We start from the raw sequence: 14974 nt of genomic DNA, 5'->3' as shown, positions 1-14974 counted from the left end.
GCTTCTGATGAAGTACGAAAATAGCAACATTTGTTCAAACAAGAATTTCAATAATTTTTTATTTGATCGATTAGCATTAGTAAGAATTCAATATTTATTCGCTATCTACAATTGCTTTGCAATTGAGTAAAAAGAAAAGTTTAGGTTGGGCAAATTTGTTGGGAGGAGCAATAGAAATTTGAAGATGTTTTTCGTCTTTAATGACGTAAGTATATCTATACGTATTTGATGAAAATGAACTCAAATGAACACTTACATAAATTGAAAAATTTTATTCTGAAAAATATAGGGCTACTAGATTATTCAGGTCCCTAGTCAAATCCAAGGTTCTGAAAGTACAGGTTAAGACACTTACGAAGGCGGGTGAAACACAAATCTTGACAATTCAGACATGTATATTGTTTGAAAAGTAAACTTGAAAACAATTTTTTTTTGTTAAGTTAAAATCGTCATATAAAATTTTCCAAACCTAGTTGGCGCTACAGGAAAATTATGATCACACCGCCTTCGTGATCAACTCGAAAGTGTCTTAACCTGTTCTTTCAGAACCTTGGTCAAATCATCGCTACTGCCTGGTTAACTTTACTCTGTCGTGCTAGTGTCGAAATATCGCGACTTCGTCGCTCATTTTCGACACACTATAAACAAAACGTTGTTCCTAACTTATGCTAGGCTTTTTTTAGCGATCTCGATTCCAGAACTCACCACCGGCTCGTGCTGGGAACCTCTCGTTCGTTAAAAAAGCCTCGTAACATGCGTTAGGAAAATAACTAATCAAATGATTTGATTGTTTGTTGTGGAAATTATACAACTTTTTCTTGAAACGCTTACCCTCATTTACATCGAGAGTCCTACAACCGAAAATAAAGTGACGAGGGGAAAAAGTTGTTCAACGAATTAATCAGGATGGAACAACGGTTTCATCAAGCCTAAATGAGTGAGGTGTTCCAAAGTTGGTTCCTAAATTTTGGGATGACAGATGATTCCTCTGGCACTTCCTAACTTTAATTGGATTTTTTGATGGATTTTGGTTATTTTCGATATAAGTGAGGTGTTCCAAGGTTGGTTCCTACATTTTGGGGATGGCAGATGATTCCTCTGGTACTTCCGAACTTCCATCGGATTGTTTGATGGATTTGGGTTATTTTCGACATGAGTGAGGTGTTCCAAGGTTGGTTCCTAAATTTTGGGGATGACAGATGATTCCTCTGGCACGTCCTAACTTCCATCGGATTTTTTGATGGATTTGTGTTATTTTCGATATAAGGGAGGTGTTCCGAGATTGATTACTAGATTTTGAGATTCAGACTGACTTCTCTAGATTTTTTTAATATCCATAAGGTTTTTTGATGTTGTCGAAATGACATACTTACAAAAATGGTGATATCAGTCAAAAAACCCTTCAGAGTCATATCGCCAAATCTTCAGGCGATTTTTTTTAACTTTGGGAACAAGCGGTCTCCGATTTTAATGAGTGATAGCTCGTTGGATTCGTCTTTCAATTCTAGGAAACACATATCTTTTACTTTTTCTAAAAAAAATGATTTCTGTGAAATAAGCTCAAAACTAAAGACATGTCAGAGGGTACCGAAAACAGTTTTTCGGCAATAACTCAAGAAAAAATTATTTTAAATTGTTGTAATGTTGTACGAATGTCGGCCTTGGAAAGATCTACATGTAGAGTATACGCACTGCTTGGTGTGAGTACATCCACGAGAGTTATGACTAAAAATATAGTGAATGTTCGGAGAGTCCGGATTCTCTGCAGCTTCGTTGTTCCACGGAACTGAGTATGGGGTGTTGTAGCTGGCCTCACCCACTATCGTTGCACATATAAATGAACCCAGTACTTTTGTGCTGCAAGCCCACAGATGTCTTGAAAAAAAAGTTGGTGCCAAAATGCAGATTTTTTCCTTCTTTCTGAGGGCTCTACAGCTGGAACAGCATCTGGAACGGTACAACGGCAATCATTTTTTATCATCTACTATTCTTTTACCTTATCAATAGAAAAACGCTTCGATATGTCGCGAATATATCAGATCCACTATTAGTAATATCAAGAGAAAAATCATTCAATTTTTCTCCGAGGATTTTAGTCAAATAGTGTTAGCGTATAGCAAATGACCTCAGGAGTCCGGAACAGTAATTAGTTTTTCAATCGGACCAATATTTGCTACGCGACAGGAGTTTGGAAAAACGATACGATCAAGTGGGAGCAAACGGTTTCCTCAGCGATATCAGTTATTTTGTAAGTAAGATAAAGGACTTGCGTCACATTTACCCTTTAAGGGTTTTTTGACTGATTACGGTTTACTGTTAAACGCAAAATCTTTTAATACATTATTTTCATCATACGTTTTGTGATATAAAAAAAAGTCTAACTAGATCCCATCATCTATAATTGCCACCATTCCGATAACAGTTGGGTAGCCGTTTCTAAATGGTTAAGCAGACGATATAACGCACGTCATACCAAAAGTATTAAGTATTCAAATTAATGACGGAAAATTTTTATTTTCAAATTGTTTAACCAAGTGATGTATGAACTGTATGACGAAGGCAAATGCACGGTTAACGACCAAAGTAAAAATATGGAAAAAAAAGCGTACGTCAGACTATTGGTGACATAAGACTTAACCAAGCTAAACACGTTCTAAACTAGTTAAATAATAAGAAAGATTTTAATTTAATCGACTTATATTTGAACAAGTGGTATGAATGAATAACTCATTTAAATTACTTTTGCATTCAAAACAAACACTGTAAAAAAAATGTGTTCCTACCCAATAGATTTTAAAACTATAGGACCCGAATAAAACAAAATTCGCTTAATATTTGCTTAAGCAATTAAGAGTGAAATCGTGAATTATTCGAACAATCAGCTAGCCACCCCATCGGGATCTTTAAAAAGTATAGTCCCGCGTTAATCACGAGGTATAGCTCACCTTTCTCGGAATTGTGTCTTTCGTGGAAGAACTGTTTGAATAATCGGTGGTCTTCTGGTGGAAATTTTTTTCACCCTGTTTATCTCGGGTAATAAGGGGTCGACGTCTTTCAAATTTTAGTGAATTATAGTGCTATATTAGGCCTATCACTCAATACATCAAATACGTCGGATCGTTAGCTGTACTAGCCCCAGTGACTGTATTAAGAAAAATGTTTCTATGTCCAGTGATGCCTGCGCGCATCAACACACCAGGCCGTCAAGGGTCAAATAGGAAGTCTTACACTAGGTGAGTTGTTGTTTGATACCTCAACTTTCCAATGATAATTTTCTTGATTTTATTTCTTACATAAAGTGCGATTTACCAGAAATTTTCGTTTAAATTTTCACCAGAAGACCACTGATTTTTAAAACAGTTCCACAAAGAAAAACACGAATCCGAGAGAGAGGAGATATACGTCGTTGAGCTCGTAATGAAGCAAGGATTCCATCGGTAGTATACTTTTTAAAAATCCGGATGCCTTTTAACCTGTATACAAATTGTTCGACGAATTCGCGATTTCACTCTTAATAAGATTCTAAGCAATATTTAATCGGTGATGACAATCGATAAGCCAATTTTGAAATTCCCTAAATGGGAGACTCACCTTCCAAAAGTGCATAATTTTCAAAATTACTTTACAAAAATTTGTTATATCTAGCCAAAGGTAAAATAACGTGAAATACCTTGGAATAAACACCCTTTACCTTGATGGGGTAACGGAAAATGATTTTGAAAATAAGTGTTGCCATATTTCATGTATGTAAGCAAGGGTTTCTACGCTAACGTTTCATCAAATACGTACAGATATACTTACGTCATTAAAGACGAAAAACATCTTCAAATTTCTATTGCTCCTCCCAACACATTTGCCCAGCTTAAAATTTTTCTTTTTCTTTTCAATATGCAGATAGTGAATAATTTTTGAATTCTTACTAATGCTAATCAAAAAAAAAAAATCGTGTTTGAACAAATGTTGCTATTTTCGTACTTCATCAGAAGCTATAGAGCAAGAACGGTATAAAAGGACAATTTTTTTTGTGAACAATTACATTCAGTAACATGAAGCTTATCGTTACATTATTGGTCGTACTTAGTGTTGTGCAAGTAAGTTAACTTCAATTTGTTCGTTAACTATTCGAATCCTTTAATAACAGAAAATTAACTTAATTTTTGTTGATTCAGGGAAGCCTTCAACAATGCTGCCAAAGTTGTGGCGGCTGTGGTTGTGGTGGAAATAGTGGACGTGATGATGAGATCATGGTGCTACTTTACAGAATCTTGGATCAATTATCATCTACCACTACTACCACAATGGCATATCCTGAAACAACTACAACAACTGCATGGGCTACTTCTGATCCTCAAACTACAACAATGGCATATGAAAGCACAACTGCCTGGCCTTACTCGACTACAACTGCAACGGTTCCAGGGTATCCATCAACCACTTATTCACCAACATGGCCTACTACAACTGCAAGCGCTTCTTGGACTACAACTGCAACTTCCACTTATTCACCAACATGGCCTACTACAACTGCAAGCGCTTCTTGGACTACAACTGCAACTTCCACTTATTCACCAACATGGCCTACTACAACTGCAAGCGCTTCTTGGACTACAACTGCAACTTCCACTTATTCACCAACATGGCCTACTACAACTGCAAGCGCTTCTTGGACTACAACTGCAACTTCCACTTATTCACCAACATGGCCTACTACAACTGCAAGCGCTTCTTGGACTACAACTGCAACTTCCACTTATTCACCAACATGGCCTACTACAACTGCAAGCGCTTCTTGGACTACAACTGCAACTTCCACTTATTCACCAACATGGCCTACTACAACTGCAAGCGCTTCTTGGACTACAACTGCAACTTCCACTTATTCACCAACATGGCCTACTACAACTGCAAGCGCTTCTTGGACTACAACTGCAACTTCCACTTATTCACCAACATGGCCTACTACAACTGCAAGCGCTTCTTGGACTACAACTGCAACTTCCACTTATTCACCAACATGGCCTACTACAACTGCAAGCGCTTCTTGGACTACAACTGCAACTTCCACCTATTCACCAACTTGGCCCACTATAACAACTCCAGGAAGTGTACGTGATCGTTACCAAACGATGTTGCCAGGTCGATAATCGAATTACTCGATTGAAAGGGCTGTAGCATATGAGACTATGAAAATAGTACTAGTTACACAAATGCCTCGCGCATGGTATGTCTATTCCTTGTTGTAAACTCGATCCAATAAACATTATTTTAGAAAACCAAACTTTATTTTAAATTAAAGACCTTCCTATGCGGAAATGGTAAACGTTTCTGAAAATTGTTCTCTTTTAACTTGTACGTATCTTTGCTTAGTTCTTTCAGAGCTCTTAACAGAGGTATAATGTTCTTCCCTTACTAGAACTGATTTCACGTGAAGCTTGACTATCGATAAGAGGTTCGGTTCGGGAAATATAAATAATCAAATGAAGCTTACAGTCAGAGCCTGTGAATTTTTAGCATTAATTTGCTTCAGCTGATCCACACATACAATCAAAACTGTTTATACGGTTGAAGCTGCTACACGCACGTGCATTGTAGTGGTAAAACCCTATAAAGACGTTTACGTGTTACGGCATGTTTCATTCTCATTTCCTAATCACGTAAAGCATTGTACTTACGAGGTTCCAAGTTGTTATTTGACAAGTGGAGAATACAGCTCACTTATCAAATACACAACTTGGAACCTCGGAAGTAATATACTAATAAACAATTTTTATGGTTTGTGTGGATCAGCTGAAAAACAGCTGAACGAAATTAATGCTGAAAATCACTGCCTCTAACGAGATTTAAAAAAAAAATGCGAACAAAATCATTTTAGTTGTTTGGACATTAAATAGCCGTTCAGATAAAATTTAATTTGTTGGTTCTCGGATCTTTAGAAAAGTTCTGACAATTGCTGCACATTATTTGAAATGAGGAATATATGTAAAGTCAAATTATAAGGTTTCGTGCACCCAACAACAAAATATTCCATGAATATATTGACAACACTCAGCGCCTTAATAAGCATAAGTAATTTATGCATAAAAGATCGGTAGGTAGAAGTACACTTTAATGTAACATATCATTCAAAAACGAAATTAAATTTTTTTTCATCTTCAATGTTTCATTATTATTAAACATTCCGATTTACGATGCCTTAGAGCTTGTTTTTCATTGTCTCGCAAATTGATATTTTACTCCATATAAAAATTGTTGTCCTTCAATTTTAAATGAAATGGTACGTTTACATTAAAAAGGTGATCATTGGACTTGGATCCAAAAATTAATGTAGGCTTGGAATTGGAGGATGAGTGGCATCTTCAATCATACGTATACCGTGAGTATAATATGTTTTGTGTAAATAAAAAGTGAAACAAAAGTAAATTAAGTACTTTAGATTTTGACCTCTAAATCATTTTTTTTTCATTATTGTTACAAAATAATCTCTTGCCAATAATTCAGTTTAAGAAAATGATATTTCTTTTCTGCTTTTTTTTGTATTTAAGAAAAGAATTACAAAGACAACACTACTGGTCAGTAAGTAGTCTAACTCTTGTAATTATTTTATACTTCAGGGTTGATCACTCTATTGTTCGGCTACACTCTTTTAATTGGTTACAAATAGATCGAATTTCCTTAAGAATTAAAATGATTTAATATTTTAGCAGATAATGTGGTGTTGAGATGGTAGAACAATGTAGATGAAATGCAAATAATGTTTAATAATTGGTTGGGGGTATATCGAGATTTGATGAGATGGATTGAATAATAATTACTTGTTAGCTTCTGTTAATCTGTCTACAAGTTCACCAGTAAATAGATTCATTCAGGAAGTTATTGATTGATTCTAAATTACTATTTTCTGAAGAAAATTGCAAAATATTGTTTTTATAGCCAACTCAATTCGTCCTCCGAAATAACGACTTCCTCCAAGAAACAATGAAGAGCCATCGACTGGTGTCTCTTCCTATAGACCTTATTTGACGTCATAGATTGTACATCAAGATTTTTTATGAAAACAAGAAACGTGAAACATATCACAGTTTAATTACTAAATCTGTTACTTCAGTTGTTCAAAGTATCGCCTGGTGTCTAGAATCGTTTCCTGTATTTGTTTAAACACACATTGTTGTCGATAACAGATGATTTCTCAAAGAATAATGGTGTCGTACCTTTGCGTTAGTCTTAATTAAAGGAAAAATTCGTCAGGATCGAGGATATTATGGAACGACTTCTTGAAGTATTACTGACATAAAATTTTCATCTTAGAGACATCACAATTCTATTTCAGGAATATCAAAATTGACTTTTGAAGACATCAGAATTGTATTTTGAAGCTATCAACTGCCAAGAAATCAGGTTCAATTTTAATTCTTCCCATTACCAAATCTGCTACTTCTCTTGTTCAAAGCATCAAGTGTTTGAACAAAATCTTTTACTTCATTTGTTTAAACATACATTTCACTATATTATAGCACGCTTGCCTGAGTTCATCGTTTATTTTCCCGTCGTTGTCTATAACAGATGGTATTGGTATTAAGTTGTTTACTATTTCTTTTGACGCTATTTTCTGTACCCTGGTGCACCTGTCACCACCAAATTAGCTTATAATTCTGTCTCTTGAACCCTCAAAGCGTTAAAAAGTTGAAAATTGAAGCGGTATTTTGTGGCAATGCAAAGGAAGATGAGTTGCATTACGCAACAGAAATTGAATTGAATAATTTCGCTAAACCAGATCAAATAGACTGAGACCATGATGGTAAACAGTCCATTAAATGATTACTTCTGAATCGATGATGTTGTGATTGATGTACATCATATTTAGCACCCATTTACGCAAAAAAAATTTTTTTATTTAGTTCGTCCATTTGAATTTAATTGAATGTCCAAAAGATGTATGATTAAGATGTTCATTTATGTAGGCCACAACACCAAATCGAATACCTCTTTACTTTTCTCGTTTCTATGTTTCATTTCAAATTCATGAAATGATTTTGTTTTTTGCCAAATCGATTTCAGAATTCTCAAGAAAATAAATTTGCTTACGAATTGTTACCGAACGAAGTGAATAGTCATGATTTTTCGGAACATAATGTAATATGTATCAAATATATCTAATAAAATGTTTTCAATATACACACAAAAAAAAATCGAACGGATGAAGAGATATAACACAATTGGTATTGATGGAATTAGTTCGAGTGCATAAGAATATGTCGAACACAATTTCTTGTATTATTCTCGGATTATGTGATGAGCCAATAATATTGCAAACAATATACCGTGCAATTTCGCGGTGACTATTATTTATACACACTATGGGCTTTATTGGTTTTTGCAAAAGTATCGCTAAAAATCTTTACTTTATTCACTTTCAATTTCTGTAACATCGGCCAAGAAACACAACAGAGCTGAGAAAAAAAAATCTAATTTTTACGATTGCCAAATTTTCTCCAGATAGAGATCGCATCGATTAAAACAATATATTGATGATGATTTAAAAATCGATTGTGTTTTATAATTACATTACAATTATTAGATAATTTATAATTTGGTTGTCCAAGTTTTATTTATTATTTTTTTGTTCCTTCATTTATTCGGTCTAAAGTATTTCAACTATGTCGAGCAATGATATTCTCCAAGAAAAAAAAAACGGTTATACCTATGAATTGATTGCATGTATTCAAGCGAAAAAGACGATTCAGAAGCAATTTTTTGTGGATTAGTTTTTTTTCTCCATCCAACGGTTGATTATTATAATGTAAGCTCTAACCACAGCATAGGTTTTTATGTTATATTACAGCTCGGAGGCGAGATGCACCTTTTTTAGCCTCGTACGTAGTACCGGGGGCTATTAGGATTGGTATGTTTGTAACTCGTGTAGACTGTAATTCGATTTTTTTTTGAAAAATAGCTTCGGTTCTGGAAAGTATAGCTCATTACCGAGATTTCATGGAAGAACTTTTATTTGTAGGAACCGGATGGAGTCGATATTAGAGTTCCCCCAATCAAATTTTCACAAATTAGGTGTCATTCGAAAGCTACATTAAATTACTTCTGATCCAGCCGATCCAATGACATAACCGTGTTTCGTATTTGCTTTTGCTTCATCGCTTGAACAAAATATTTCTTACACTCATCACCACTTCGCCCAGTTTTTCCCTCTCCTTCTGTTCAAAATTTATGGAAAAATCCAGTTTTGGGATGTTATTATCGATTTTCCCTAATGAAAATTGCAATTTACTTTTACAAAAGCTTTTTCGAGTGACATAACTATTTTTTGTGACTGTAAACGGAGTAACTCATCCAAAATAGTGTCGATTTCCTGACTTTCCTACTATGCTTCTTTGCTCTAGACACTACACTCGACTATAACATTTGAACTTTCAACAAGTTTGAATTCACCAGAGGTCAGTTTCTAAAAAGAAGTGACCATGGTCCACTGAGAAGTTTTAAATTTATGTTGTTGGACTGGGCCGTTACTCTGGAACACTAAGTGTTTTTTGCAGATAATTATTTGGAGAAATTTCTAAGTTTTACACATTTTATAAAAATTTCACTTTTAGCGGGTCACCAACGGTAGTCGTTTTACGAGCGCTTTAGGGTTTCGGGTGACCTAGAGTTTTGGAAGCACTAGTAGGGTTTTTTGACGCACTATGGTTACGGATGCACTATAGGGTTACGTAGACAAAAGATATACGGATTCGTACGGGCTTACCATCGCAGCGTCTGCTGCGAACGCTTCTCGTTTTTGCTATGCGTGTAAAAAGAGCGCGGCAAAAAGAAAATTGAATTATCAATGTTGGTTATATCGTTCGGGTCGGGTAACGAATTTTTGATTGATTATGAAAATGGTTCATTACATTAGCGATGGTATCCATTACCCAGAAATGAATTCATAGTTCACCGAACGAAAAAATGAACAAATTCAATTACCTTGCCCATTTATTATAATTTTACTTTTTTGCCTTTTTTGTCGATGGCTTATTTCACTGCATATGATTGAAAAGTGTGAACGATGTAAGAGGTGAAGAAATAGACGATTTTTTTAGCATAAATATTTAGATTTATTCAAATAAACAACAGCATTGTGTAAAATAATATGTCGTGTAAAGTCGTCGTCAAATTTACATAGTCATATCGTTGTATTAGTAGCCTGATCCCCGTACTGATGGATTGTCTTTCGGATATCCAGCGGCACCACCAATAGCACTTTCTTTCGGTGTTTGTGCATTTTGAGAAGCTGATGGCGATTGGTTTAAGCGAGAATTGTCAGCAAACGGTGTCTGGGCACTTCCAGTACGATCGGCATTCGGTGCAAATCGTCCGAAGTTGTTCGCGTCTCCACCTACTTGTCCACCTGCTTGTCCGGGTGCATAACCGTTCTGATTCTGTGTAGATGGTCCACCTCGAGGATATCCTTCTCCATTTTGATTTTGCCCACTCGGATAATCAGCTTGTCCTGCATTATTTCCGAATCCACTGCCCGGATAGTTGCCCTGTGACGATTGGCCTTGATCTCTGTTGTTCGGTAAACTCAATTGGTTGTTCGATGTAGGCTTATCACTTGGATATCCTGCTTGATTTTGAGACGATGAAAAATCGTTTCCTGCAGGAGTATTGCCAGCAAAACTTGTTGGATTACCATTGGCATAGCCACCAGCTTGAGTTGGACCGCTTGGATAATTTGGCGATGAACCGTCGGCAAAGCCTGTTGTGGGATTGTCGCGTGGGTAGCCTGCTTGCCCTTTCGATGAAAAATCATTTCCGGCCGCCGAGTTTCCACCAAAATTTGAAGGACTACCACCAGCATTTGGAAAACCGCCTTGGCCTGATGATGATGGACCACCAAAATTTGATGGACTACCAGCAGCATTTGGAAAACCTCCTTGACCTGATGATGATGATGGACCACTTGGATAACCTTGACCACTAAATCCTCCTGGGGTATTACTGGCGTATCCATTCGAACCGCCTTGTTGACCACTTTGTCTAGAGTTCGCTTCACCTGAATCAAGCAAAAATGTAGAATTTTCGTTAGAGTATTGAGTAGGCCTCACTGCCCGTTTTTGAAAATTTTTCCGATTTTTTTTAAATTTCATGAATTTTCTTAAAAAACGAAAATTCGAGAAAACAATTTAAATTTTCCAAATTCTATACATTTAGGTAAACCAAATTTTATGGATAAAAATGGGACAAAGTTTGAGTATAAAGCAAAATTTAGATAAGGTTTGCAGTGATGTTCACCGTTTGTATAGTTTGTTCTCTTCATCTGTTCAATGTTCCTTTGGTCATTGGCTTGATAATGTGTTTTTAATGGAACTTAGACCAGTTGAAGAAAACGAACTGTTGCAAGAGATACAACATAAGACGCCACTATCATACTTGTTTTTTACAAACCATACCTTCGTATCTGATCTGTGGACGATATCCATTTGAATCGGCTTCGTACTGAACAATCTGTAAATAAAGTCACCCCGAACACTCAACTTATTAATTTTACCTTGTCAAGTAGAAACCATTTCTCGAAATTAAACGAATTTCTTACTTGTTTCCTTCCGTCGGGTAATAAAACGTTATATTCACCAGTTGTTAAATCACCGTCACGTTTTTCTGAATGGCCAAACATTAAACCGCTCGGTTCATCCTTAACTTCATAATTAAACTCATATTTGGCTGGTTCCTATAAAATTATTGTTTGCTTTTCTTTACTGTCAATACCGTGAAAAACTCAACAAAGGAAACAAGTAAGAACGCACTGTGTTTTACTAAAAAGCATAAATTTGTCTACGGATTACAGTAGGACTTACGTTACTTCCTTCATTGTTTCGATTGGCAGAGCCACCACCAAGTCTGGAGCCTTGTGAATTCTGTGAGCCCGATGGACCTGATGGATATCCTTGTTGTGAACTACTGGACGGATATCCTTGTTGTGAATTGTCAGTTGGATATCCTTGTTGTGGATTAGCTGACGGATATCCTTGCTGAGGATTACCTGACGGATATCCTTGTTGTGAATCGCCCGAACCAGACGGATATCCCTGTTGTGAATTACCCGGACCTGACGGATATCCTTGTTGTGAATTACCCGAACCCGACGGATATCCTTGTTGTGGATTTTGAGTATTTGCAGTAGAAGCAGGAGCATAGCCAGGTGCAGTTTGACCTGTATTTCCTCCACGTTGATTGTTTTGAGATAATGGAGGTCCGTAGCTGTCTTTTGGAACATTGCCACGCTGGCCAGATGGGGCATATGAGTCTGCTGATGGACCTGAACCCCCGACATTATCCCTACTAGGTGCTTTACCGAAACTGTCGGGTGTGTTGTAAGATGTTTGTGGTGTATTTTGAGAGCCGAACTGTCCTCGTTGATTCGACGGTGGTCCATAAGATGACTGTGGCTGATTCGAACTTCCAAGAGGTGATCCCGAAGCGATTGAAGGAGGACCATACGAAGTGTTGGGAGAAGCGTTTGCGTTAGGAGAACCATATGAATCTGAGATCGATCCTTGGGTTCCTCCGTTTCTGCCGAACGAGTTATCGCCGCGATTCTTACTTTGTTGGTTTTGATTCGCATTTGCTGAGTTAGAGTTCGGTGGTCCGTATGAATCGCTTGGTGTATTGCGGAAATTCTGGCCACCATTGTTTGGTGCAAATGCTTGATTTGGTGGACCGTACGATTGACTCGGATTTTGTCCTCCACTACCGCTTGTAGAGTAAGGGTCACTTGATTGACCATTGTTATTTAATGGATTTCCCGCCGATGGTGGTATGTAGCTTGTCGCTGGTCTGTTTTGTTGATCGTAGTTGTTTGAAAAACCACCACTTGCAGCATTTGGTGGTAGGTATTGATTTGCTGGCGGTTCTGCACGAATTAACACAGCCGAACATAACAGCAGCAAAATGTTTTCCTTTTCAAGAGTTAAATAAAAAACTTAATTTCAATTTTAACACAATTAGTCTTCAGTTGTTACCGTAATCATTTTCGAAAATTCCCTTTGTGTTTATCACTTCCAAACCGAATTGTTTTATTTGACTCACTGGAATGTAATCTATTGACTGATACCTTCATTTCAAATTTGTCTCCTATTTATACTGAAATTATAAGCCCATCGTCATCACATGTGATGATGCAAAAAGAAAAAAAAAGTTCTGTTCGTGCAGAATAACCATGGATTCCTTTAAAGTTTTCCACTTACTTTTATTGCACCGTCTTCCATCAAACGAATTAAATGCACATTAAATTGCAATATGATCTGCGATTATGCTAGCGCTGTATCTATGTATATATGTATATGCTGGTGCGCTACCGCGCGAATGCATTATTGTCGTACTTTAATTGCGACAATAATAGGATTTGTTTGGTACGCTAAATACACATATTACTTAATTATAGACTTGTACGTAAATATTTTTCCATAACAGATATACTAAATCCATGACAAAAGTGCAGCTGGATGATTTCGGTGCAATATGAGTCGCGAGCAAAAGTTGAGGATCTTACGCTTGGCTATAATTCACATTAGACTCTACAACAAATGATGGGACACGAACATATAAGTGAAACAAAAAATAGTTCGCAGATTGGTTGAATGTAGTCTCATTTAAATAGTTAAATGCAGAATGGGGACGTGTAGCATTAGCGAATTATACAGAAAATGAATGGCTCGGCTCTGTCAACAGCAACATTTAACTTTTATTTTTCTTTTAATTCAGTAATGCAAAATGTGGTGATCAGATATGTGTGAAATGCTTAACAAAACTGAATGTATTCTTATGTGTAATGTAATCCTTCCAAATTCTGCTCCTACTCGTTCTATTTCAAATTATTACAATTAATGTAATAGTTATTTGACAACGCTTTTCATATGGGCCAGGTGTGATTAACCGTTTTTCTTCACGAAACAAAACATCAATTTATTGCTCCATTTTTCAAAACAAAGACAAATGTGACAGATCGTGGGTAAAAATGTAAATTTTTTCCCTGTCGAAACAGCAGGTGAGAAAATGCACATTTACCGTACTTTTCATGTTGCAAGCACAACATTTGAGAGTCTCATCATGTAAAACACATTACAACTTGGGATAACAATGAAAAGTCTCGTTTTCGTGTGTTTATTGACCTCGGTTAAGCCTCGGATCAACAAAATTTATACGAATGCTCTACTTTTCATTTTTTAATCCCTAGTTATGTAAATGCTATTTCTCCACCGAACTGTCATCAGAAACGTCAAAAAAGGTTATTCACACGAGACATATCGTTGGCAACATCACTTACAAATCATAACTTTTTACTACTACCGTTCACAGTGCCTATATTCGCGAAAATATTTTCATAAATTTTCTCAAATTTCAACTAACTTTTTGTGAAAATTCACGAAAATTTGAGAAAATCACGAAGATTTGAGAAAATTCGTGAAAATATTTTCGCGAATATAGGCACTGACCGTTCAGGTAAAATATAGTTCAGTAGTTCCTTAGATATCGGAGATACGCCATTTGGTGATGTCGCCACCGTTTGAAAAACACTTTTCAGGTTGAAGGTAACCACAGACGAAAACGGTACCACTTATAGTCCAAGTACGTATCGTACTTTACGTGTTTAGATATCTAATTCATTTTAGACTAATGGATATCCAATCGAAAAAATGCGTGCCCAAAACTGTGCTAAACATAATTGTGAAACCACCAAACAATCTACCGAACCACATCAGTCATCTATATTTTGCAAAAAGTAGAGGTAGATAACTATAACATTACTTTTACAGTGTTAAACTGTTTAGTGACCTTAACTCAATGCGAGTTAAAACGTTTTACCCGACATGCATATGGTGCTCCAACTAATATTCAAAAAATCTTAAACGTTCTCAATCCATTCGTTTTGAATTACATATTGCGCTTCTCGTTGGCGGTATTATGAAAAGTTTTCGATTCAATA

At 36.3% G+C, this 14974-nt stretch overlaps 2 protein-coding genes across 3 annotated transcripts; one reads left to right on the top strand and one right to left on the bottom strand.

Annotated features, from left to right (window-relative positions):
* The first annotated feature begins 4040 nt into the window (after window positions 1–4040).
* LOC119085429 (cell wall protein DAN4-like) lies at window positions 4041–5272 on the top strand. The gene is made up of 2 exons (XM_037195844.1): window positions 4041–4091; window positions 4170–5272. Exons 1-2 carry the CDS (start codon window positions 4047–4049, stop codon window positions 5142–5144), a joined length of 1020 nt encoding a protein of 339 aa, XP_037051739.1. The 5' UTR covers window positions 4041–4046; the 3' UTR covers window positions 5145–5272.
* A 4807-nt stretch (window positions 5273–10079) lies between these two features.
* Window positions 10080–13131, bottom strand: LOC119085394 (pro-resilin-like). 2 transcript variants are annotated; one of them, XM_037195792.1, is made up of 5 exons: window positions 13011–13131; window positions 11847–12947; window positions 11585–11719; window positions 11442–11496; window positions 10080–11044 (listed from the first exon to the last, which is right to left on the bottom strand). In XM_037195792.1, the coding sequence occupies exons 1-5, from the start codon at window positions 13017–13019 to the stop codon at window positions 10185–10187; spliced, it is 2160 nt and encodes a 719-aa protein (XP_037051687.1). In that variant the 5' UTR covers window positions 13020–13131; the 3' UTR covers window positions 10080–10184. The 2 variants fall into 2 exon arrangements, with proteins under 2 accessions (XP_037051687.1, XP_037051688.1); XM_037195793.1 differs by lacking the exon at window positions 11585–11719.
* Between the last annotated feature and the right edge of the window lie 1843 nt (window positions 13132–14974).

Source organism: Bradysia coprophila, unplaced genomic scaffold, assembly GCF_014529535.1.
Source record: "Bradysia coprophila strain Holo2 unplaced genomic scaffold, BU_Bcop_v1 contig_94, whole genome shotgun sequence".
Lineage (NCBI taxonomy): Eukaryota > Metazoa > Arthropoda > Insecta > Diptera > Sciaridae > Bradysia > Bradysia coprophila.
The sequence above is the reverse complement of the archived record's forward strand: the minus strand, read 5'-3'. Positions and strand labels throughout refer to the sequence as shown.

What these genes read in the sequence shown, in the direction of transcription:
- LOC119085429 (XM_037195844.1), top strand. Translation starts at nt 4,047, where the DNA reads ATGAAGCTTATCGTTACATTATTGGTCGTACTTAGTGTTGTGCAA. An exon ending in TCGTACTTAGTGTTGTGCAA is followed by an intron (nt 4,092 to 4,169) that starts GTAAGTTAACTT and finishes TTGTTGATTCAG; the next exon opens with GGAAGCCTTCAACAATGCTG.
- LOC119085394 (XM_037195792.1), bottom strand. An exon ending in GAAACAATGAAGGAAGTAAC is followed by an intron (nt 11,720 to 11,846) that starts GTAAGTCCTACT and finishes ATAATTTTATAG; the next exon opens with GAACCAGCCAAATATGAGTT. An exon ending in TACCCGACGGAAGGAAACAA is followed by an intron (nt 11,497 to 11,584) that starts GTAAGAAATTCG and finishes CTTTATTTACAG; the next exon opens with ATTGTTCAGTACGAAGCCGA.